Source organism: Squalius cephalus, assembly GCF_949319135.1.
Source record: "Squalius cephalus genome assembly, chromosome: 5".
NCBI lineage: Eukaryota > Metazoa > Chordata > Actinopteri > Cypriniformes > Leuciscidae > Squalius > Squalius cephalus.
In genome coordinates this window covers 50,160,656-50,183,936 of record NC_137126.1, presented here as the reverse complement: position 1 = coordinate 50,183,936, position 23,281 = coordinate 50,160,656, and the positions used below count along the sequence as shown (strand labels likewise).

At 35.8% G+C, this 23,281-nt stretch overlaps 2 protein-coding genes across 6 annotated transcripts in view; both read left to right on the top strand.

Annotated features, from left to right (window-relative positions):
• Positions 1-1,655: 1,655 nt before the first annotated feature.
• On the top strand, positions 1,656-15,944 carry cux2a (cut-like homeobox 2a; the record flags this gene model as incomplete). The annotated part of the gene is made up of 10 exons (XM_079872389.1): positions 1,656-1,779; positions 3,460-3,715; positions 5,150-5,208; positions 5,281-5,348; positions 6,340-6,804; positions 8,637-8,717; positions 9,615-10,025; positions 11,023-11,202; positions 14,647-14,890; positions 15,779-15,944. Exons 2-10 carry the CDS (start codon positions 3,476-3,478, stop codon positions 15,942-15,944), a joined length of 1,914 nt encoding a protein of 637 aa, XP_079728515.1. The 5' UTR covers positions 1,656-1,779; positions 3,460-3,475.
• Positions 15,945-17,063: 1,119 nt separating this feature from the next.
• The window catches only part of LOC307158911 (phosphatidylinositol-3,5-bisphosphate 3-phosphatase MTMR3), a 28,941-nt gene continuing 22,723 nt past the window's right edge, over positions 17,064-23,281 (top strand). The window contains exons 1-6 of one of the 5 annotated variants that reach the window (XM_079871904.1): positions 17,064-17,213; positions 18,291-18,356; positions 19,782-19,830; positions 19,907-19,966; positions 20,853-20,969; positions 22,773-22,855. In XM_079871904.1, coding sequence (XP_079728030.1) covers positions 19,828-19,830; positions 19,907-19,966; positions 20,853-20,969; positions 22,773-22,855 — 263 coding nt within the window. In that variant the 5' untranslated portion in view covers positions 17,064-17,213; positions 18,291-18,356; positions 19,782-19,827. Of the gene's footprint in view, positions 17,214-18,290; positions 18,357-18,560; positions 18,626-19,781; positions 19,831-19,906; positions 19,967-20,852; positions 20,970-22,772; positions 22,856-23,281 lie in introns of those variants that run through there. The other 4 variants (XM_079871902.1, XM_079871901.1, XM_079871903.1 and 1 more) reach the window with 4 other exon arrangements.

The following is a 23,281-nucleotide window of genomic DNA, read 5'->3' as shown; positions in this document are numbered from 1 at the left end:
ATACGCGATAAAAGGTTCTTCTCCATGTTGATCAGAGTGTTTGTCCTAACCAGGAGCGACGGCGACACGCGACGATTCTATTCTAGAAACGGTTTCTATTTTTCTGCGACGTCGCGCTGGAACAACAAACACAAAGTGTGGCGATGATGATCTCAGGCACTGTTTATGTGCTTTATTTAATGTTAAAAGCGTGTCATGTGACTCTGAACATCATTTAGTGCTCCAGCTTTGAGGCTGTAAAAGCAACAATGGATAATTCACCTCAGATCTTCAAATTAAACAAATGGAAACAAAAACGTTCAAACTGTGAACAAACAAGTGTATTTTTTGACAAAGATTACATTAGTAACTCAGTAGCCTATGTAGGCTATTTTATATAATGTTTAAATGGTGTAATATTTGTGAATTTGATTATGTAGCGATTTATCCATTTTCTTGCGAGTGCCGTCGAGATTACTCTCTGGTGCCGCGAGACTCCGCCCACACGCTGCTCTGATTGGCTGACTCCGCTCACCCGCTATTCTGATTGGCTGTGGGTTTGATTGATTTTGAGGCATTTCGCAGTCGCGTCGCGTCTAGTGTGGACAGACACATTATTTGTCGCTGGAATCTTATCGCATCGCGTCTGGTTAGGACACAGTGTTTCGGGTTTGGAACGGGTTAGTAAATGATGACAGAATTTTCATTTTTGGGTGAACTAACCATTGAATATTATGTTTGTTATGCTATCATAATAATAAAAACATAAAACAGTAGCCTATGCTGTAGAAATACAGTAGAAATATCAATGCTGCTATATAATGATTTTAACAAAATCCTCACACGTTGAATTTCATTGAAGTATCTTTATATGGCAGAAATAGCAAGATTATGTTATGAATTCAGCTATAGATTCAGAGTGAATCAATAAATTAATAAAAGCAAGTGCAAAGTGAAATGTTCATCTAAACTATTTGAAACAATATTTGCTAATATTTGTTGACATAATAAATACATGCAATTCTATGTGAACGATCAAACTGGTAGTTGTGTAGCCTGTCAATGGAGGGACAGAAATCTCTCAGATTTTATTAAAAAATATCTTCATTTATTTCGAAGATGAACAAAAGTCCTATGGGTTTGGAACGGGTTAGTAAATGATGACAGAACTTTCATTTTCGGGTGAAACTAACCATTGAAGATTATGTTTGGAATGGAATACTGCATGCAATCATAATAATAAAAACATGAAACAGTATAGAAATACAGTAGAAATATCAATGCTGCTATATAATGATTAACAAAATCCTCATATATTGGAAAAAGAAATTGAAGTATCTTTATATGGCATAAATAGAGTATGTTATGAATTCAGCTATTCAGAGTGAATTAATAAATTAATAAAATCAAGTGCAATGTGAAATGTTGATCTAAACTATTGGAGGTAATATTTATTGACATAATAAATATACATGCAATTCTATATGCTGAAATAGTGCAGATGCCGGTGCCTGAAGTGAAGGTCATCTCTGCTCTAGATTGATTTATTGATTAATTGATTTATTGATTGATTGATCTAGGCTCCGCCCCCTGCCAGCTGAATTGATTGAGCTCTTTGTTTGCAGGTATTGATTGTTTGGATGAATGTGTGTGTGTTGGTCACTGGGTGTGTTTCTCTCTCTCTCTCTCTCTCTCTCTCTCCTCTAGTCTCTGATGTGATGTTAGTTTGGAGAAGCTCGTCGTTCACACACATCATGGAAACACACTAAGATCAAGAGAAGCTTTACACACACAGATACGGTATGTGCGTTTCAGTTTTCTCTCAGGTTAGATGTCTGGAGTCTGTGTCTGTACGGTCAGTGGTAGTGGACACATAACACGGACTTTGCTTTAGGAATGCCGTGTGTGAAGAGTCTTTAGTGAAATGTATATTTTAGATGCTGTATAATGTATATGGTTTTCAGCTTTTCTCCTTTTGTGCAGTTTCTGACATGTTTTAAAGTACAGATCTTGTTGTTGTTTGCTTGTCTGTCATGATGATCATGTTCTCCAGCATGATTAGATGTTTTTGAGATGAGCTTCAGTGGAAGAAGAAAATGTGTAAAAAAGGTCTGAGTCACATGATCAATCACACATGCATTTGATTACATGCACATTTTTTTGTTTATGATTAATTTTTTTGTCTGTTCAGGGATGCGTTATATTGGAGTCAGAATCTGATCACGTCCTTGTCCAGTTTTTGTCTTTTTATGTATATTTGACTGAAATCATAAACATTTCCATCACATATTTCCATACTGAAGCTGTGTGATGTAAATCAGACTTTTTTTTTTCAGTGTCTCGTGAGTTTTGAGCTCGTTCTTCATATTTGCTCTTATAAAGACTTTGGTCATTGTCAAATCTGAGGATTGTATATATTCATCTATCTGAATATATACAAAATATATTACTAAATATACAAAATATATTACTAAAAATATAAATATGCAAAATGTATTCCTAAACATAAATTTACTAAAATGTAAATAATAAATATACTAAATATACCAAAATATGTTACTAAATATAAATGCACCAAATATATTGCTAAAAATAAATATATAAATTAAATATACCAAATATATTATAAATATTGTAAATATACTACTAAATATAAATGTAAGTATCCTAAATATATTACTAAATATAAATATATATATTACTAAATATAAATGTAAATATACTAAATATAAATTGACTATGCCAAATATATTATTAAATATAAATATTCTGAATATACTACTATATATAAATGTAATATCTTAAATATATTAGTAAATATACTAAATATAAATTATATAACTATACCAAATATATTAATAAATAATATAAATGTTCTGAATATACTACTATATAAAAATGTAATATCTTAAATATATTACTAAATATAAATAAGTACTAAATATATTACTAAAAATATATATATACTAAATATATTAATAAATGTAAATGTAAACATTCTAAATATATTACTAAATATACCAAATATATTAATAAATGTAAATGTAAATATTCTAAATATATTACTAAATATAAATAAGTACTAAATATATACCAAATATATTACTACATATAAATGTAAATATTCTAAATATATTACTATATACTGTATAAATGTAAATATTCTGAATGTATTACTAAATGTAAATATTCCAGATATATTACTGAATATAAGTGTAAATATTCCAGATATATTACTGAATATAAGTGTAAATATTACAGATATATTACTGAATATAAATGTAAATATTACAGATATATTACTGAATATAAATGTAAATATTCCAGATATATAAGTGTAAATATTCCACATATATTACTGAATATAAGTGTAAATATTACAGATATATTACTGAATATAAATGTATTTATGTTAAGCATTAGTTCTTCTGTTCTATGAACTGACTGAAGATGATAATGAAGCCTCTCGCTCATTTTCAGCTCTGATGGTCTGGATATGATGAGGATGATGAAGATGTTTGCCAGTAGAGACATTCGTGACCTTCATCATCTGGAAGAGGAAGTGCAGAGACTTCAGGAAGTCCAGGAGAGATCAGCCAATCACATCGCACTGCTACAGGAAGTTCAGGAGAGATCAGCCAATCACATCGCTCTGCTAAAGGAAGTCCAGGAGAGATCAGCCAATCACATCGCACTGCTTCAACAGCAGCTGGCCAATAAAACACAGGACATCGAGGTAGAAATCAGCTCATTATGAACAGTGTTAACTCCCTTAAGCCTCTGGTGCTCTTCCTGTGTCGGTCTAAAATTACAGAATTTATTTTTAATTTCAATTAAATGAATGTACTATATTTTAGTTCGATAATGTTTTTATTTCATATTCTTAGGTACTAAATTATATTTACTCTGTATTTATAATCCATTTATTCACTTTTTGAGCACAGACCTGAAAATTAAATGTCCAACTTAAACTGGTAAATCTTGAACGCTTTAGAGCGACAGACTGAAGTTTGATCTCTTTACAAACACGACACTCGGCAGATTATTGAAAAAAGATTAAAAAAGTGAACTTAAAAAAAGTTACAGAATTTTACGTTTATTGTTATGAAAAATGTGCAAAAATACTATTTTTTAATTTTTATAAGAAGTATATATTTTCAAAAACATGTTTTACTCTAAAACAGCAGGAAAATCAAAGCCATAAATCTACACAAGTTGTGTTCAAATGTGAGGCTGATATCTCCAAAGCTGGTCTCTCAGTGAGATGTTGTTCGGCTGCAGTACCAAACGCTTCCACTAGAGGAAACTCGTCTCATTCATTTCCAATGCGTCATTTCTGACCGCGAGGAGCTCAAGTGTGGCTATTGTTATCAGGACCATTAAACCTGTTCCAGTCATGGCCATGATTATTGTGTGTGTTCACACAGCAAGAGCCAAAACCTTTACCAAGTTTCAGACCATTCCGATGAAGAAAGAAATAATACAAATAAAAAATGTAACGTTTTTCGGTCAAAAATGATCAAAGAGCAAGAGGGTAAAGAAGTAACTAATTGCGTTACGTTACTTTTGCGTTACTTTTTTCCACCTGTCCTGGGCTGGGCTTGTTTTTTATAACAAAAAAGTTATATTTCTGGGCAAATGTAAAAACCCTTTCACTGTTCTGGATAACAGAAGAATAAGTTCAACACTCTATCTTATAATCTATAGTCATTTTTGCTTATGGTTTAACTTAATCATCCAAGGTCAGAAGCAAGTACATTGGTCAATAAAGTGAATCTTTGTAGTGAGATGAGTAAATGCACTCACATTTAGTCTAGAACTACAATAACCATCATGTTTTCACACACACACACACACACACACACACACACACACACACACACACACACACACACACACACACACACACACACACACACACACACACACACACACACACACACACACACACACCTGCACTTCTCAATATGAGGACAAGAGAGTCAGTAAATGGGAAAACAAAGTAGCTAGCGTTACTAATTTGCGCTACTTTTCTAGTTACTTGAAAAAGTAATCTGATTACATAACTCAAGTTACTTGTAATGAGTTACACACAACAGTGGTTATGAAGGGTGATTATTAAAGTTACTTGCTCTAACGTGTGTGTGTGTGTGTGTGTTGTTCATGTTAGAGACTTCAGGCCAAGTTACAGTCACAACAGGATTATGAGAAGATGAAAACTGAGCTCAGGTAATGCACTCATATTCTCTCCTCATATAATCATCAATAATGTGTTATTAAAGTCTGTTTATCATCTCTCAGGACTCTACGAGCGCGGACACAGACTGAAGAGGACGCGCTCTCCCCTCCGTCAGACTCCACGGAGAATGGTGACTGTTTCATACACTTTCATTATATGAGCATCATTACATGATTGATTGTTTTTATATTAAAAATATTATTTTCTTATTCTAATTTATTTAAAATAAAATATTTCAGCTTTTTTTTAAAATTAAATATTTCAGATTTTGATTTTGATTTTAAAATATTTTGTCTTTATACTTTGTTTATTTTAGCTATTTATTTTTAATATATTTCAAATGAAATATTTTAGCTTTTTGTTTTTTATTTTGTAATTATTTATTTAAAATTTTCAAATTAAAAATATGTCAGATTTGTTTGCAAGTTTTATTTTTATTATTTTTATTTTTAAATATTTTCTCTAATTTTAATTTATTTAAAATATATATTTCTGCTTTTTAGTAAGCATTTTACTTTGTTTTTATTTAAATTATTTATTAAATTAAAATATTTATGTATTATTTTATCAACTATTTTAACTTAATATACAGCCTCATGTATAGTAAAATCTAATGCATAGAAAAACAGATTTAAAAAAACTTCATTTGCGTTACAAAAACACAGTAAAGTGTTTAGAAATATCATAGTAAAGTGTTAATGCCTTGGGCATCTTTCATCAATATTTCAGCATTTTAGTTTTGTGTTTATTTTTTAATCGTTTTTATTTAAAATTATTTATTTGAAATGTTTTATTTTTGAATGTTTTATTTAAAAATATTTATTAATAATAAATTAATAAGTACATAAATAAATATTTTTAAATAAAAATATTTATTTATTTAATAAGTACATAAATAAATATTTTTATTTAAAAATATTTATTTATGTACTTATTAATTTATTATTTTCTCAACTCACAAATGTATGTAATGTGGCCTATTTTAGCTGAATATACAGTCTACATAAACTCTAATTCACATAGAAAGAGAAAACCAGATTAAAAAAACCTTCATTTGCGTTACAAAAACATAGTAAAGTGACAGTATATTGTGTTAATGCCTGGTGAATGTTCATGGTCAGATCCGGTGATCCCGAGGGAGTTCAGAACCCCAGAGTTTCATCACTTCTGTGGAAAAGAGGAGCCGTGGAGTGAATCCAAACTTCCAGTGGAAAACAGGAGATCTTCATCATCTTCATTATCATCAGTGAGCCTGCACATGTGTGTTAAAGAAGAGAGCATGTCTGAGTCTGACGGGTTGCTGTACGAGGATGAGGATGAGGATGAGGAAGACGAAGAGGAGCTGGACACGAGTAGGCTCACTCGGCGGGTCAGAGAGACTCTTCAGAAGCACAGCATCGGCCAGCGGGTGTTCGGACACTTCGTGCTGGGACTCTCTCAGGGAACCGTGAGTGATATTCTGGCCCGACCCAAACCCTGGAGGACCCTGACCCGGCGAGGACGAGAACCCTTCCTCAGGATGAAGACCTTTCTGTCGGACCAGACCAGCGTCCAAACGCTCACAGGCATCCAGGAGAGGCTGAGAGGTGAGGTGATGATGATGATGATGATGATGATCTCACACTCAACTGGGAAAATATCTTTTCAAAAAGTATGAAAAATAGGGCAAGCTAAACTAAATAATTTAATAAATTTGCTTATATAATAATATATTATATTTTGATATTATATAATATAATAATAACATCTTTACAAGGTATATAATATATAATAATATTAATATAATAATAATAATAATATTATCAGGTATAATAACAACAACAGTAATAATAAGTAGTATTATTTATTTCTGCATGGATGATTCTTGAAGAATTCTGAATTCTGATGCAATTTAAAATAAAATATTTCAGCTTTTTATTTAATTGTTTCAAATTTTTTGAATTAAATATTTCAGATTTTTGTATGTTTTTATTTTTATTTAAATATTTTCTCTAATTATAATTTATTTAAAATAAAGTATATATTTGTACAGCTTTTTAGTGTTTTATTTTGATCGTTTTTATTGTTAAATTAATAAATTTGCTTATAAGGTAATTTGGTGGTTAGATATTTAGAAAATTGGTATAATAATAATAATAATAAATTTGTATTATTTATGGATGGATGATTCTTGAAGAATTCTCTTGCAGAATGATGCAGATTTAAAATAAAATATTTCAGCTTTTTATTTATTTTTTTAAATTTCAAATAAAATATTTCAGATTTTTGTATGTTTTTATTTAAATATTTTCTCTAATTTTGATTTATTTAAAATAAAATATATATTTTTTACAGTTTTTTAGTGTTTATTTTGATCGTTTTTATTGTTAAATTAATACATTTGCTTAAGGTAATTTGGTGGTTAGATGTTTAGAAAACTGGTATAATAATAATAATAATAATAATAATAATAAATAACTAGTATTATTTATTTATGGATGGATGATTCTTGAAGAATTCTCTTGCAGAATGATGCAGATTTTATAATGAGCTTCAATGGCTCCAAAACAAAGTTCCTAATTTGTATTTTACTCTGTAAGAAATATCTGAACATCCTTAAAACAAGATACTTTATTAAAACAAGATACTTATTAAAACAAGATACTTTATTAAAACAAGATACTTATTAAAACAAGATACTTGATTAAAACAAGATACTTATTAAAACAAGATACTTGATTAAAACAAGATACTTGATTAAAACAAGATACTTGTGAAGCAAAATTACATTAGATATTAATATTAATTAACAGATCTTGTTTTCAGAAAGTAAGATAATTGATAAATTATGCCTATATTCCTGTTGACAAATAGTTTTTCTTAAGCATAAACCTTAATATAACAAATATTTTAGTTGAAAACCTTAATATCTTTTAATGATCTAAGGTAAATGTATCTAATTTTCAAGGTGTATAGATATATTTGGAAAACAGGTTATATTACAAATATTAAGTATATATGCCAGAACAAAATTGTGTGTTGCACAAAATTGTCCTTAAAACCAAACATGTATATTAATATTACCTTGAAATGCATCTGCCAGACAACAAAGTTATCATGCAAAATCTATTTAAAAAATATTTAATACATTTTAATTATTTTTTTCAAATAGTCGGTTGAGCGAATGATTCAATGACTCACTTGTTTTATTACTGGATGAATCAGTGTTTTTGAACGAATCTCTTGAATGAATGATTCAATGACTCACTCATGTTTGAACAGTCTCTTGTCTCCACCTACTGGTGTAACGATGTAATGATTCAATCTTTATTTGAAGCAGAAAGTTACTTTCAAAAGCTGATTTGATCTCGATGTCAGTGTGTATATTGAGTGCAGTTCATGATCCTGATTCCTGACTGTCTCTGTCTCATTCCTGAAGGGATCGTCCCGTGGGTTCGTTCTCCAGAGATGAGCTCGGATCAGGTGATCAGGAACATTCTGGATCAGAACCATTCCAAGCGTGAGTTCAAGCTCCGCATATACGCTACTTTAAAACAATGGATTATTCTTTGTAAAATTACATGACTTGACTTATCATACATCAACTTAAATATTACATTTATATATATTTTTTTATATATAAATGTTTAAACATTTATTATATGTTTAGTGGATTTTTTTTATTTAATATTTTTTAAATATGTTTTTAATGCATGATTTAATATTAGTAATTAAGTAACTGTGTGTTTTCTAAAGTCTGTCGTGTGTGTGGAAAAGACTTCTTAAACGGTGATTTAAGTCAATATTTGTGTCTAATTTGAGCAAATTCGGAGAATTAAAAATTTGAGGTTGTTAATCAATCAACAAAATCTTAAGATTTTAACAGAGACACTAATGAAGTTTTATTAAAGGAGATTTTCTAAGAATGATTTTGGCACAATAGCGCCCCCTCCCGTCCGCCGCCCCAGTGCACTGCAAACCCTGACCACGTGATGGTGTGGTGACTCAGGGACGGGTTATGACTTGCAGAGGCCCAAGGAAAGCGCAATATGTTGTCCTTATCAAATTGCAAAATGCTACAATTAAATTAAACGCGTATGAAGTGCAGACTCACATGATCAGCTCAAGATCCAGTGTTTTCAGAGTGACTCGGATCACAAATTTTTCATTTTAAATCATAAGCGCACTAAAACATACTCCACTGCTCTCTCCAGGCCCATTTTGTTGGATCATTTAGAATTTAGGCAATGTTTTCAAATGTAGTCTTCAACTTTATAGAAAATTGTTATGTTTCCAATACCTTTCACAGAAAGAAAGAAAGAAAGAAGCTCAAAGAGTGGTTCAAATAAATAAAATAAAATAAATATTAAAATAAATAAATATTCAAGCATAAAACAAAAGATTTGATGGGTTTCAGTGATGGATGTGGACAGCAGGTCTCAGCGTGGATCAGAGGACGTCATCAGAAGCATCCTCCATCAGGCCAAGCACGAGATGCACGTGACGAGCGAGACGCCGGAAGAGGTGCATTATGGGACGCAGAATCCCAGTGTTCAGTCGCCTGCTGATTTTGTCCAAAGCATCATCCGAAAGGTCAAATGTGAGATGGATGAAGACACTCACCCTTCAGCTTCTCCAGCTCCTCTGTCCATCATCACACACTCGTTCCCGACGCACCCGGAGCCGAGGACGCAGGAGTGTGTCCAGCAGGAGTGTGTCCAACAGGTGTGTGTGGGAAGCTGTGAGGATGAGATCCTTGAGTCGCTGGATCTGGACACCGTCAGCATCACACAGAGAGTCAAAGAAGCGCTCGTGGTCAACAACATCGGTGAGACGTCAATAACTGTATCCCTTAAAACTCATCTTTGATCACCAAAATTACACATTTAAACATTTTTTAACACAAAAAATCTTCAGGTCTTAAAATATCTTGAATGTAACTCGACACCCTTGCCTCATTTAGTATGCACGGTTCTATGAATATGCAAATGAGCCCCGCCTCCACTCACTCCCTCAGCTCAGAGATCCGCTGGTTGGCGATCACACGTTGATCTGATTGGTTACAAGGTAGTTTGTGACGTCAGAAACACCAGCGATTTCAAAGCGTGTTTTTGAGACTGTCTTTGGTTCACTGCAGTTTTAAGGAGGAAATACTCAGCAATGCTGTCGACTTATGAACTTACACATGGTTTGTCTTAAAGCAGATTAAAAACACCACACAGACACATAAACTACATTAAACGCTGGATTTTCACCACAGGGGGACTTTAAGGGAATGTTCTCTGAACGTTCTGAAACAAGTTACATTTAAAGAACAGAACGTTCGCCGTTTGCTGAGAAACCTGAGTCAGATCTATTGTTTACTAAAACTAATTAATATGTTGAAACAGTTTTTATTTCTATATTTTCCTTTTTTATAATTTGTTTATTAATTATATATCTACATTTTTTTTATTCATTTTTATTTCAGTTTTAGTTACTAAAGTACATAAAATCTTGCCTTTTTGCGAGAAAAATTATATGTGTGTGTCTGTGTGTGTGTTTTACTACTTTGATCTCAAGACTCGGTCACTTCAAAAACAGAAACTGCAAAACTGTAATTTAAGGGAAATAAAGGCAATTCCAAGTGAAATTGTGCACTAAATATTTGTGTAAGATTATAATATGCTTTCTCTTAATGGATAAAATATGATTTTTCTTTTTAAGAAAATGAGAAAAAAAATCATCATTGGACAATGTAGCAAAACTTATATTAAAAAATCAGATTGTAACTGTATGTATACTTATATTTGCGAGTCCCTCGGCTGATGGTGTTGGTTTGGCAGGTCAGCGTGTGTTTGGCGAAGAGGTTCTGGGTTTGACTCAAAGCTCGGTGTCGGAACTGCTGTCTCGCCCCAAACCCTGGACTAAACTCAGTCTGAAAGGAAAGGAGAACTTCATCCGGATGCACCGGTGGCTCCAGGACCCGCACAATGTCCAGAGACTGACCAAGACTGACCAAAGAGGTAAACATTAGAGATGCACGATATATCGGCCACCATATCGGTATCGGCCGATACATGTTCATATTTAATGTTATCGTTATCGGCCCGATAAGAAAATGTGTCCGATATATTAAAGCTGACAAATAATGTATTATTTCCTTCAGCTGAGACACTTCATATGCGCACTGTTCAACATGATGATTATGAATTGCTTGAAATATGATTGGAATCACTTCAAAAAAGGAAAGTACAGTTCAGTGCAACATGTGCAGCGCAAGCCTGTCATATCGGCTACATAACATTATCATGAGGACATCATAATCGTGTGTTTGAGACGTGGATTTTACTGGTGAGACTTTTGTTTTTGTAATCAGGCTCTCAAACATTATATATAAATTTGGATTTAGATTTATCGGCCGATATATCGGCTTTCAAATATAAAGAATTATCAGTTATCGGTATCGGCCGACATTTTTATATCGGTGCATCCCTAGTAAATATATGTTTGGTAGAAGGATATTATACAATGCATATCTACAACAACGTGCATGTGAACATTTTCATTTTGTTCTTCTTGTTTGTGCTCACGCGTACAGATGAGGTCATTAAAATCACGCTGTTATGATAGTTTGATTATAAAGTATATTTGAGACTATAGAATATATAGAGGTGATTCTATAATTGCAGGTACATTTGCTGTCATAATTATTTTTTTATTTGTTACTTGTTGTCATGGATCACAAGATACTACAGGCCATAACAATATAAGATGTTCTGTAAAAAGTGTCTTTTATAGCTGAATATCATGATTTATTGTTGTCTGAATTATATGTGTATTTTTCCCCATCATGTATCATTGTGTAATCAAAATATTTTTTTTTTACTTTAGGTAATATTTCATTAATTTTTTTAATTAATATATCGGCTTTCAAGAATGATCGGTATCGGCCAATATATCGGTTATCGGCCTTCAAGAATGATCGGTATCGGCCAATATATCGGTTATCGGCCTTCAAGAATGATCGGTATCGGCCAATATATCGGTTATCGGCCTTCAAGAATGATCGGTATCGGCCAATACCGTATTTTCCGGACTATAAGTCGCTCCCGAGTATAAGTCGCATCAGTCAAAAAATGCGTCATGAAGAGGAAAAAAACATATATAAGTCGCACTGGACTATAAGTCGCATTTATTTAGAAATTTTTTTCAGAAAATCCAAGACCAAGAACAGACATTTAATCTGGAAAGGCAAGTTATTCAACTACACAGTAGCACACAGAACAACAGGCTGAGTAACGTTAGGTGTCCGGTATGTTAACGCAACACATTAACAGTTATTCAGCTACACAATAGCATAAAGAACATATACCTGGGAGGCTGAATAGGCTAAATTAACATAAGCCAGCGAGTCCAACAAGCAAGTTACCAGTAAACAAGTTCACAAGCTCCCGCGATCTCATTCCACATCATTTTCTTCATCCTTGGTGTCGCTTCTGAACAACTCCGCCAACTAGAGCGCCCTCTCGCGGCTGTAGACGGTAATGTTTTCTTTTGGTTCATCTCAGTCTGAATTAATTTTGATATATAAGTCGCACCTGAATATAAGTCGCAGGACCAGCCAAACTATGAAAAAAAGTGCGACTTATAGTCCGGAAAATACGGTATATCGGTTATCGGCCTTCAAGAATGATCGGTATCGGCCAATATATCGGTTATCAGCTTTTAAGAATTATCGGTATCGGCCAATATATCGGTTATCAGCCTTCAAGAATTATCGGTATCGGCCAATATATCGGTTATCGGCCTCCAAGAATTATCGGTATCGGCCAATATATCAGTTATCGGCCTCCAAGAATTATCGGTATCGGCCAATATATCGGTTATCGGCTTTCAAGAATTATCGGTATCTGCCAATATATCGGTTATCGGCCTCCAAGAATTATCGGTATCGGCCAATATATCGGTTATCGGCCTCCAAGAATTATCGGTATCGGCCAATATATCGGTTATCGGCTTTCAAGAATTATCGGTATCTGCCAATATATCGGTTATCGGCCTTCAAGAATTATCGTATCGGCCAATATATCGGTTATCGGCCTTCAAGAATGATCGTATCGGCCAATATCGGTTATCGGTCTTCAAGAATTATCGTATCAGCCAATATATCGGTTATCGGCCTTCAAGAATTATCGTATCGGCCAATATATCGGTTATCGGTCTTCAAGAATGATCGTATCGGCCAATATCGGTTATCGGCCTTCAAGAATTATCGTATCGGCCAATATATCGGTTATCGGCTTTCAAGAATTATCGTATCGGCCAATATATCGGTTATCGGCTTTCAAGAATTATCGGTATCTGCCAATATATCGGTTATCGGCCTTCAAGAATTATCGTATCGGCCAATATATCGGTTATCGGCCTTCAAGAATTATCGTATCGGCCAATATATCGGTTATCGGCCTTCAAGAATGATCGGTATCTGCCAATATATCGGTTATCGGCCTTCAAGAATTATCGTATCGGCCAATATATCGGTTATCGGCCTTCAAGAATGATCGTATCGGCCAATATCGGTTATCGGTCTTCAAGAATTATCGTATCAGCCAATATATCGGTTATCGGTCTTCAAGAATGATCGTATCGGCCAATATCGGTTATCGGCCTTCAAGAATTATCGTATCGGCCAATATATCGGTTATCGGCTTTCAAGAATTATCGGTATCTGCCAATATATCGGTTATCGGCCTTCAAGAATTATCGTATCGGCCAATATATCGGTTATCGGCCTTCAAGAATTATCGTATCGGCCAATATATCGGTTATCGGCTTTCAAGAATTATCGTATCGGCCAATATATCGGTTATCGGCTTTCAAGAATTATCGGTATCTGCCAATATATCGGTTATCGGCCTTCAAGAATTATCGTATCGGCCAATATATCGGTTATCGGCTTTCAAGAATTATCGTATCGGCCAATATATCGGTTATCGACCTTCAAGAATTATCGTATCGGCCAATATATCGGTTATCGGCTTTCAAGAATTATCGTATCGGCCAATATATCGGTTATCGGCCTTCAAGAATTATCGTATCGGCCAATATATCGGTTATCGGCTTTCAAGAATTATCGTATCAGCCAATATATCGGTTATCGGCCTTCAAGAATTATCGTATCGGCCAATATATCGGTTATCGGCTTTCAAGAATTATCGTATCGGCCAATATATCGGTTATCGGCCTTCAAGAATTATCGTATCGGCCAATATATCGGTTATCGGCCTTCAAGAATTATTGGTATCGGCCAAAATTTTGACAACGGTGCATGCCCAGTAAAACATGTTTGGAGGAAGGAATATTATATTCAATGCATATCTACAGCAACATGTGCATGTGAACGCTTTAATTCCGTTCTTCATCTGAATGGATCTCACTCATAAGTGTTTGCTTATAAATGTGTGCAGCTCGCCTCAAACGTGATTCCCAGCGGCCGTCCGACGCCCCAGGACACGGGTTCTGTCTCTCTGCTGGTTCCGGAGCGTTTGAGGCGATTAAAAGGCCTCGTGTGGTTCTGAGCGCTCATGAGAAGGACTCGCTGCGAGCGGCGTATCAGCTGGAGCCGTACCCGTCTCCCTACACCATCGAGAGACTGGCGTCACAGCTAGCTCTGCAAACTAGCACTGTCAGTAACTGGTTCTACAACTACAGGTAGGTCACCAGTGTAGTGTGAGACTGATCAGATTACTTTTTCAAGTAACTTGTAAAGTTACGCATTACTTTTTCAATTTAAAACAAAATATCTAAGTTACTTTTTCACATTTATTGACTGACAGCTCCATGTTGAGAGAAATAAAGTGAGGAGGTGTTTTGTGTGTGTGTGTGTGTGTGTGTGTGTGTGTGTGTAAACATGATGGTTATTGTAGTTCTGGACTAAATGTGAACATGCATTAACTCGTCTTGCACGAAAACATTCAGTATTCCTCAAAATGAATAAAAACAGTAAAATGCAATCTCTGAATTTTGGTTAGAAAAAGTAACGCACGTGTAATATAACGCATTACTTTTCATAAAAAGTAACGCAATTAGTTACTTTTTTGCGGAGTAACGCAATATTGTAATGCATTACTTTTAAAAGTAACTTTCCCCAACACTGGTACAGCTTCAGCTCTGGAAATAAAACGGTTCAATCTTGTTCCCAAATGGAGGATCAAGTAAAAAATAAATATGATACAAGAGGCAAAACTCTTGTTATTAGCGACACCGGTGGCCGTTAAGTGAACTGCAGGAGCAGTTTTTCGTTCTTCGTTCTTTTTTGTTCTTCAATTAGGGGGTGATAAAAAAAAGTTGGAAATATGTTTAGCAGCGATTTACTGTTAACGAACATCCCGACGCCATATACAAATTTGGATTTAGATTTATCAGCCAATATATCGGTTATCGGCTTTCAAATATAAAGAATTATCGGTTATCGTATCGGCCAAAATTGCAAAATGAAAATTCTTACATATAGCCTTTTTAAACCTGCATGAAAATTTTATTTACAAAGTCAAAGAACTAAATGTAATACACTATCCTGTGCTTTTCCTCTGTTAACAGGTCTAGAATCAGGCGAGATGGTTTAACCGAACCAGTACAAACCAGAACAGGTCTAAGTCCAGCAAGTCCAGTTTCAAGCGGTTTAGTCTCAGTCAAACAAGAAGCCTGTGATCCTGAGATGGAGGAGGACACACACCGACACACGTGTGTTACAGTCCGTCTCTAAAGCTGAAGACCTGAGCCAGCTCGTATCATGAAGGTCTGACCTGTCGAGCGATGAAGAATCATCTCAGGGACAAAACTACACCTTCTCCAGCTTTGACCATCTCTGATCCGCCAGTTTAGACGTGATTTCAGTATGTTTATCTTTTTTAGTTCATTCATACAGAAAAAGTGAATCCTGATTGGACAAATGTATGTTTTTTATTATTATTATGGCTGAATAATTGTTTGTTTGATAAATACTCATGTCAGTTCACTTAGACGGTAAAGAATGTGAAAGTGAATAAAAGTCCCTTTTGGTGACTGAAATAATCTGATTCTTATTTTTACTTTCATCTGTATTTGTCTTGTTCCGATTGTGATGCTGATAAAAGCCTTTAAATTAATAAATGTAAATATTTATATGATAAACAATGTCTTTTTAATTCAAAGAATTTCCAATAGTGAATTGCACTCAAGACCATAAATGTTGGGATTTGCAAATAAATGAAAATCAACACAATACTATTTTATTTTTTATGATGCACCTTTTTAAGCTAATCTCTGAAACGCAAGTTTTAAGTGAGCGGAGTCCAAAATACAGAATAAAACTCATTTATGAATTTCTGTAATTTGCATTTAATAAATAATAAATAAATGTATTATTTTTTTGAATAACTGAATAAATCTTTATTGATAATTATGTATAATTTATTTTAATTTAAACGCATCATAACTCTGCTACACTATTGTATTTTGTATATTTAAATGGAAAAAAATATTTAAATACATTTAATAAATTAATACACATGTATAATTTATTAGTAGTTGCTATTAATATTAACAATTCTTTATTTAACAAATGCTAACATTTAATTAAATAAATAACTTAAATCTTATTTATAATTTATTTCGATTTAAACACATCCTGACTCTGCTACACTATTGTATTTTGTGTAGTTCTAAAAATATTTAAAAATATATTAAAAAAACGTAAATGATTTAAATACGTATGTATCATTTATTAGAAGTTGCTATTAATATTAACAATTCTTTATTAACAAATACTTACATTTAAATAAATAAATAACATGTAAATTATATTCACATGACGTTCTGATAGCGTCACGACGTCGCTGCGTCACGTGACTTGCAGCTCAGCTGAGAGGAGAACGTCATGGCGGTGTAGAGCGGATTACACTCAATGTTTACATTCTGTTTATCGTCTCTTTTCTGGTTTTTCTCCGGTTTCACCTCAACAACACTCATCTTCTGCGACTAACTCGGAGAGCAGGTGAGTTTTCGGCGATTGCTGTGCTTTATTGACCGGTTTCAGTGCCGGGATGACGGTTCCGCCCTCCACAAAAACAACAACAAACATAAACGACAACTACAACTACAACAACACACTCTCCTCGCGATCTAACGACAGACATGTGTGTTTAACACCGAGTAACATGCGCACAGGAGCCGTTTAATCAGTTGCTCTGGTCGAGCTGTCAGTTTAGGCCAGTTTAATGATTGTCAAACTAGCTAAACCTAGCGTTTGTAGCCATCTAGGGCACCTATCTAGACTGCATACCTGGTAAACTACAGTTTTAGGCATCATCAGAGTCTTAGTTGACTTCTCACTGCTGTCTAGACTAGGTTTGATCTGCACTAGAATCAACAGCTGGCATGTATACTGTTGCAAAACATAATAAATAAGTGTATGCTTTTATTATCTGACCTACCTTTGCAAATTGATAATGTGGTTTGTTATGTGAGATCAGACTCTCCTGCAAGAGTGTCAGTCTCACTAAACCACTTCTGCAGGGTTGAAAAGCATGATAACATATCTGTCATAATGGCTTACAGATATTCCCGGCATAACAAGCCTGTTTGTTTGCATAAGCTTCCTCTGATTGGTGTTCATTACCCTCTTTCAGAGAGTCTGAACTGTAACTCTGCCCTTCAAAACCGGTTTCCTTTTTAATCCTCACTCCTGTTTATTACTGGTTGACTATGAATTTAGATCAGGTTATATAAGGTCACATATTACTCCTGCAAGTCTGACACGCATTAGTTTATCTATTTGATCTATTATATTGTATTTGAGAATAAAGGATGATGTTTTGAAGCTTCCCCATTACTGTGGCCAAGTTCAGATCGGTATCTATGCACTTTATTCTGCTTCCTTTTTCTTTGTTTTTTTCTCAGATAGTGTGTGAAAGAGTATGCAATGCCTTGAGAAAAGAAACCGCAGTTTGCTACAATAACACACGATCCGATTATTATGTTGCACCGTGTAAATATGTTGCACTATATATATCATAGTGTAATTTGCATTTTCCAAATTTGTGTAAATATGTGTTATAATGATCTCTTGCAGCCTTTCTTTCTTTGAGCGTCTGCTCCACACGCAGAGATCCAGATCCAGATCCAGATCCAGATCCAGGTCTGTAGACCTTCACTGTAACGTCACGTGTCAGAAATGCATTGCATGGAATGTGTGCATGTTAGTGCATGTGAAGATTTGCGGATGAGTTAAAGGAGTCGTTCACTTCAGAATTAAAATATCCTGATTATTTACTCTCCCCAACGTCATCCAAGATGTTCACGTCTTTCTTTCTTCAGTCGAAAAAAAAATTGTTTTTTGAGGAAAACATCCCTCATTTTCTCCATATAATGGACTTCAATGGGGTCCGACGGGCTGAAGGTCCAGATGTGAGTTTCAGTGCAGCTTCAAAGTCTCGACTCGATCCAGCCGAGGAATAAGAGTCTCATCTAGACAAACCAGCGGACATTTTAGAACAAATAATAAACCTTTATATACTTTTTAACCAACTAATGCTTTCATTCAGTGTTATGAAAATCCTTCTCTGAAGATAAGAAACATTGCCGTTATTAAAGCCTCCTCAGATGCTGTAAAGATCAGATCGGCGAGACCTTACATGACTCTGTTTATTACCCGAGGCCAGTAAAATCACTCATAAATCCTGAGCGCTGCACCACTCTGGAGAAACTGAGGTTTTTATACAGTGATTTCACAATTTTCTCAATGATTCTGTACAGACAGCTAAACAAAAGAACATGTGATTTGCTAGAGGTTCTGTCTTTATAATATTAACTAATTTGAATGAATTATTTTAAAATAATCAGATTGAATGAGTGACTGATTCAGTGACTCACTCATAAAGACTGAATGAATCAGTGTTTTGAACAAATCTCTTGAATTAATGATTCATTATCTTTATTTAAATATAAAAGCTGATTGACTATTATGATCTCTACTGTAGACATCAGTGTTTATATCCCAACTATAAACTTTTATCCCAGTTCTTCTGTGATAATATGAACTATTGTAAGACAGAAATAATAAAACTGTGTCGTCGTGACATTATTTTTATGACAATCTAAAAACATTTGGATTACTATAATGCATAATGCAAACAATAACATATTTAAATCATAATCACGATAGTATTTGTGTTCATGCTGATTTAAATAAAACATAATTGTATACAGTACTGTTTTACAGTAATGAGAACTTACGGGTGATTTAGCCTTCATTTTATTTATGTAAAATCTAATTTCTTGTTGTTTGTTATCTCTTGTTTTTGAGGTTAATATTGACACAAGTGTGTCTATAGGGTAAATCCATACGATCTATAGGTTCAGTCTCATCGGATGCTGTATTGATCCGCTTTAAACCCGTCAGCATGATTCAGCAACAGCCGAACGGCTCATTGATTATGAAATGTTTCATTGATTATGTCGTTGTTTGTGTAGTGGAGGGAGGGATGCTCTTATTGACGGCTGAAATGAGAACTATTTAATAAATGCTAATGCTAACATGCAGATGATCTGCCGTCTCTCTCAGGTCGCCTGTGGCCTGCGGATCCGCTCTACCCAGCTGTCCCGGGGCCATGGTGAGACCTCTAACCCTCATTCACATCTCTCAGATCGCTGATGACTCTGATTAAATGCGATGCTTGTGTTGTGAAGGTTGAGGAGGGGCAGCAGAGTTCAGAGGCCCGCGAGAGCCCGGTGCCGGAGGACCAGCAGGTATCATCACACGCTTCATTATCTGTCCTACTTCTCTCGTGTAGTTCTGACACTCACACAGTGTTTTAATTGTTCATTCTTCGAGAAGTTCACACGGAGAAAACGAGGACGGAGTCGCAGAATCCACTAGAGCTGTGCAACAAATAATCACATCCAAAATAAAAGTTTGTGTTTACATAATATATGTGTGTGTGTACTGTGTATAATTATTTTGTCTATATAAATACACACACATGCATGTATATATTTAAGAAAAATGTGTTATTCATACATAAAATATTTATATTTATATATAAATATATATACATGCAAATATTTCTTAAATGTATACATGCATGTGTGTATTTTTATATATGTATATATACAAAATAATTATACACAGTACACACACATATATTATGTAAACACAAACTTTTATTTTGGATGCGATTAATCATTGCAGTCTGCGAATATTAATGTGCATAAAGGCTGCTATTGAAATATGAAGTCTGCATAATGTTCGGTTTGACATTATGACTGAAATATATCACTGTTGTACAGTAGAATGTACGTCTAGTAATATATTAATAATACACTATAATGATTTTTTTAAATATCACACAATATCCAAATTTTTTTTAATTTAAACATTAAACCTCTATTGTGCAGCAGCACTTTGTTTGGCAAAAAAACTATTATAGATTACATTTTAAAAGACTCATTAATCTTGTTGTTAATAAGTTTTATGCATTCATTTGATTACTACATTTTTTGATAATGAATTTGTATTACAAGCATATACATATATATATATATAATGTATATTTATATACAGTGTGTACATGTATATATATATACATATATACAGTATATATTAGGGCCCTAGTAATGGTGTGTGTAATGGCAGGTCGTGTTCTCGCTGCTGCACGGCGAGTGTGTGGAACATGTCGGGAGGGCAGAGGAATCTGTCATTGCCTTAACCAGCTACCGCCTTCACATCAAGCTCCAGGAGAACGCCATCAGTGTACGTGTTCCTCTCATACACAACAACACCTGAACATCTGTGCCGAGATCTGACTCTAGTGACGTGCGGAAGATACGTGCGTGAACAACAATATCTCAATCAGAAGAATCTTCAATCTCAATCTCAATCTCAATCTCAATCCTCCCCCATCATGAGTGAACACGCCCCCTACTGCTGATTGGCTCACTCTCTCTCCTCCCCCATCATGAGTGGACACGCCCCCTACTGCTGATTGGCTCACTCTCTCTCCTCCCCCATCATGAGTGGACACGCCCCCTACTGCTGATTGGCTCACTCTCTCTCCTCCCCCATCATGAGTGGACACGCCCCCTACTGCTGATTGGCTCACTCTCTCTCCTCCCCCATCATGAGTGGACACGCCCCCTACTGCTGATTGGCTCACTCTCTCTCCTCTCCCATCATGAGTGAACACGCCCCCTACTGCTGATTGGCTCACTCTCTCTCCTCCCCCATCATGAGTGGACACGCCCCCTACTGCTGATTGGCTCACTCTCTCTCCTCCCCCATCATGAGTGAACACGCCCCCTACTGCTGATTGGCTCACTCTCTCTCCTCCCCCATCATGAGTGAACACGCCCCCTACTGCTGATTGGCTCACTCTCTCTCCTCCCCCATCATGAGTGGACACGCCCCCTACTACTGATTGGCTCACTCTCTCTCCTCTCCCATCATGAGTGAACACGCCCCCTACTGCTGATTGGCTCACTCTCTCTCCTCCCCCATCATGAGTGGACACGCCCCCTACTACTGATTGGCTCACTCTCTCTCCTCCCCCATCATGAGTGAACACGCCCCCTACTGCTGATTGGCTCACTCTCTCTCCTCCCCCATCATGAGTGGACACGCCCCCTACTGCTGATTGGCTCACTCTCTCTCCTCCCCCATCATGAGTGGACACGCCCCCTACTGCTGATTGGCTCACTCTCTCTCCTCCCCCATCATGAGTGAACACGCCCCCTACTGCTGATTGGCTCACTCTCTCTCCTCCCCCATCATGAGTGAACACGCCCCCTACTGCTGATTGGCTCACTCTCTCTCCTCCCCCATCATGAGTGGACACGCCCCCTACTGCTGATTGGCTCACTCTCTCTCCTCCCCCATCATGAGTGAACACGCCCCCTACTGCTGATTGGCTCACTCTCTCTCCTCCCCCATCATGAGTGGACACGCCCCCTACTACTGATTGGCTCACTCTCTCTCCTCTCCCATCATGAGTAGACACGCCCCCTACTGCTGATTGGCTCACTCTCTCTCCTCCCCCATCATGAGTGGACATGCCCCCTACTACTGATTGGCTCACTCTCTCTCCTCTCCCATCATGAGTAGACACGCCCCCTACTGCTGATTGGCTCACTCTCTCTCCTCCCCCATCATGAGTGAACACGCCCCCTACTGCTGATTGACTCACTCTTTCTCTCCTCCCACATAATGAGTGGACACACCCCCTACTGCTGATTGGCTCACTCTCTCTCTTTCCTCCCCCATCATGAGTGGACACGCCCCCTACTGCTGATTGGCTCACTCTCTCTCCTCCCCCATCATGAGTAGACACGCCCCCTACTGCTGATTGGCTACAAGAGTGTTGTGCTGCTCGGTCAGATCCACTGTCAACAGCGCTTTGCTTACTGCACCTTTAACAAAAATTTCAGAATTATTCAATATATTTTTTCAGTGACTGATAAAATCTTTGTCACTTGTTTGGATCACACTCAAACACACGTTACACTCAAGGCCTAAAAGACACAATTGTGATGTTTTGTTGTCTCTCTGTGAACACATCAGGTCCCCCTGCAGCTGATTGAATGTGTGGAGTGTCGGGATCTGACACAGCTGCAGCTCACCTGCAAAGACTGCAAGGTCATCAGGTGCGTCTGCGTAACAGCGCTGCTTTGACTAGCAAATGTGTCCTCGCTCTGTCTCAACATCCTCAGTGTTGGCATTGTGAGGAAGACAGTAACTCTGTTTTCTTTGGATGAATGTGCACTGATGAATCAAACAAAATAATGTGTTAGGAAAGTAAGAGCGCGTCCCAATACACATAGGTATGCACTATTCTATGCCGTTTTGTACCATAAATAGTGTGAAAATTCCGAAATGGATAAAGTGCACTTTAAAAAATCCCACATGATGCACTTAATTAACAGAAAAAACAAAGTGTAGAATTTTGGACATTTTATGCACTCGACTTTTGCAGTGTAATTAATTATGTAGCGAAGGGGGGGGGGGGGCATCAGACACGGATGATGAGTAACAAAATAACCTTATAAAGTTCATATCAGGGGTGATTCTTG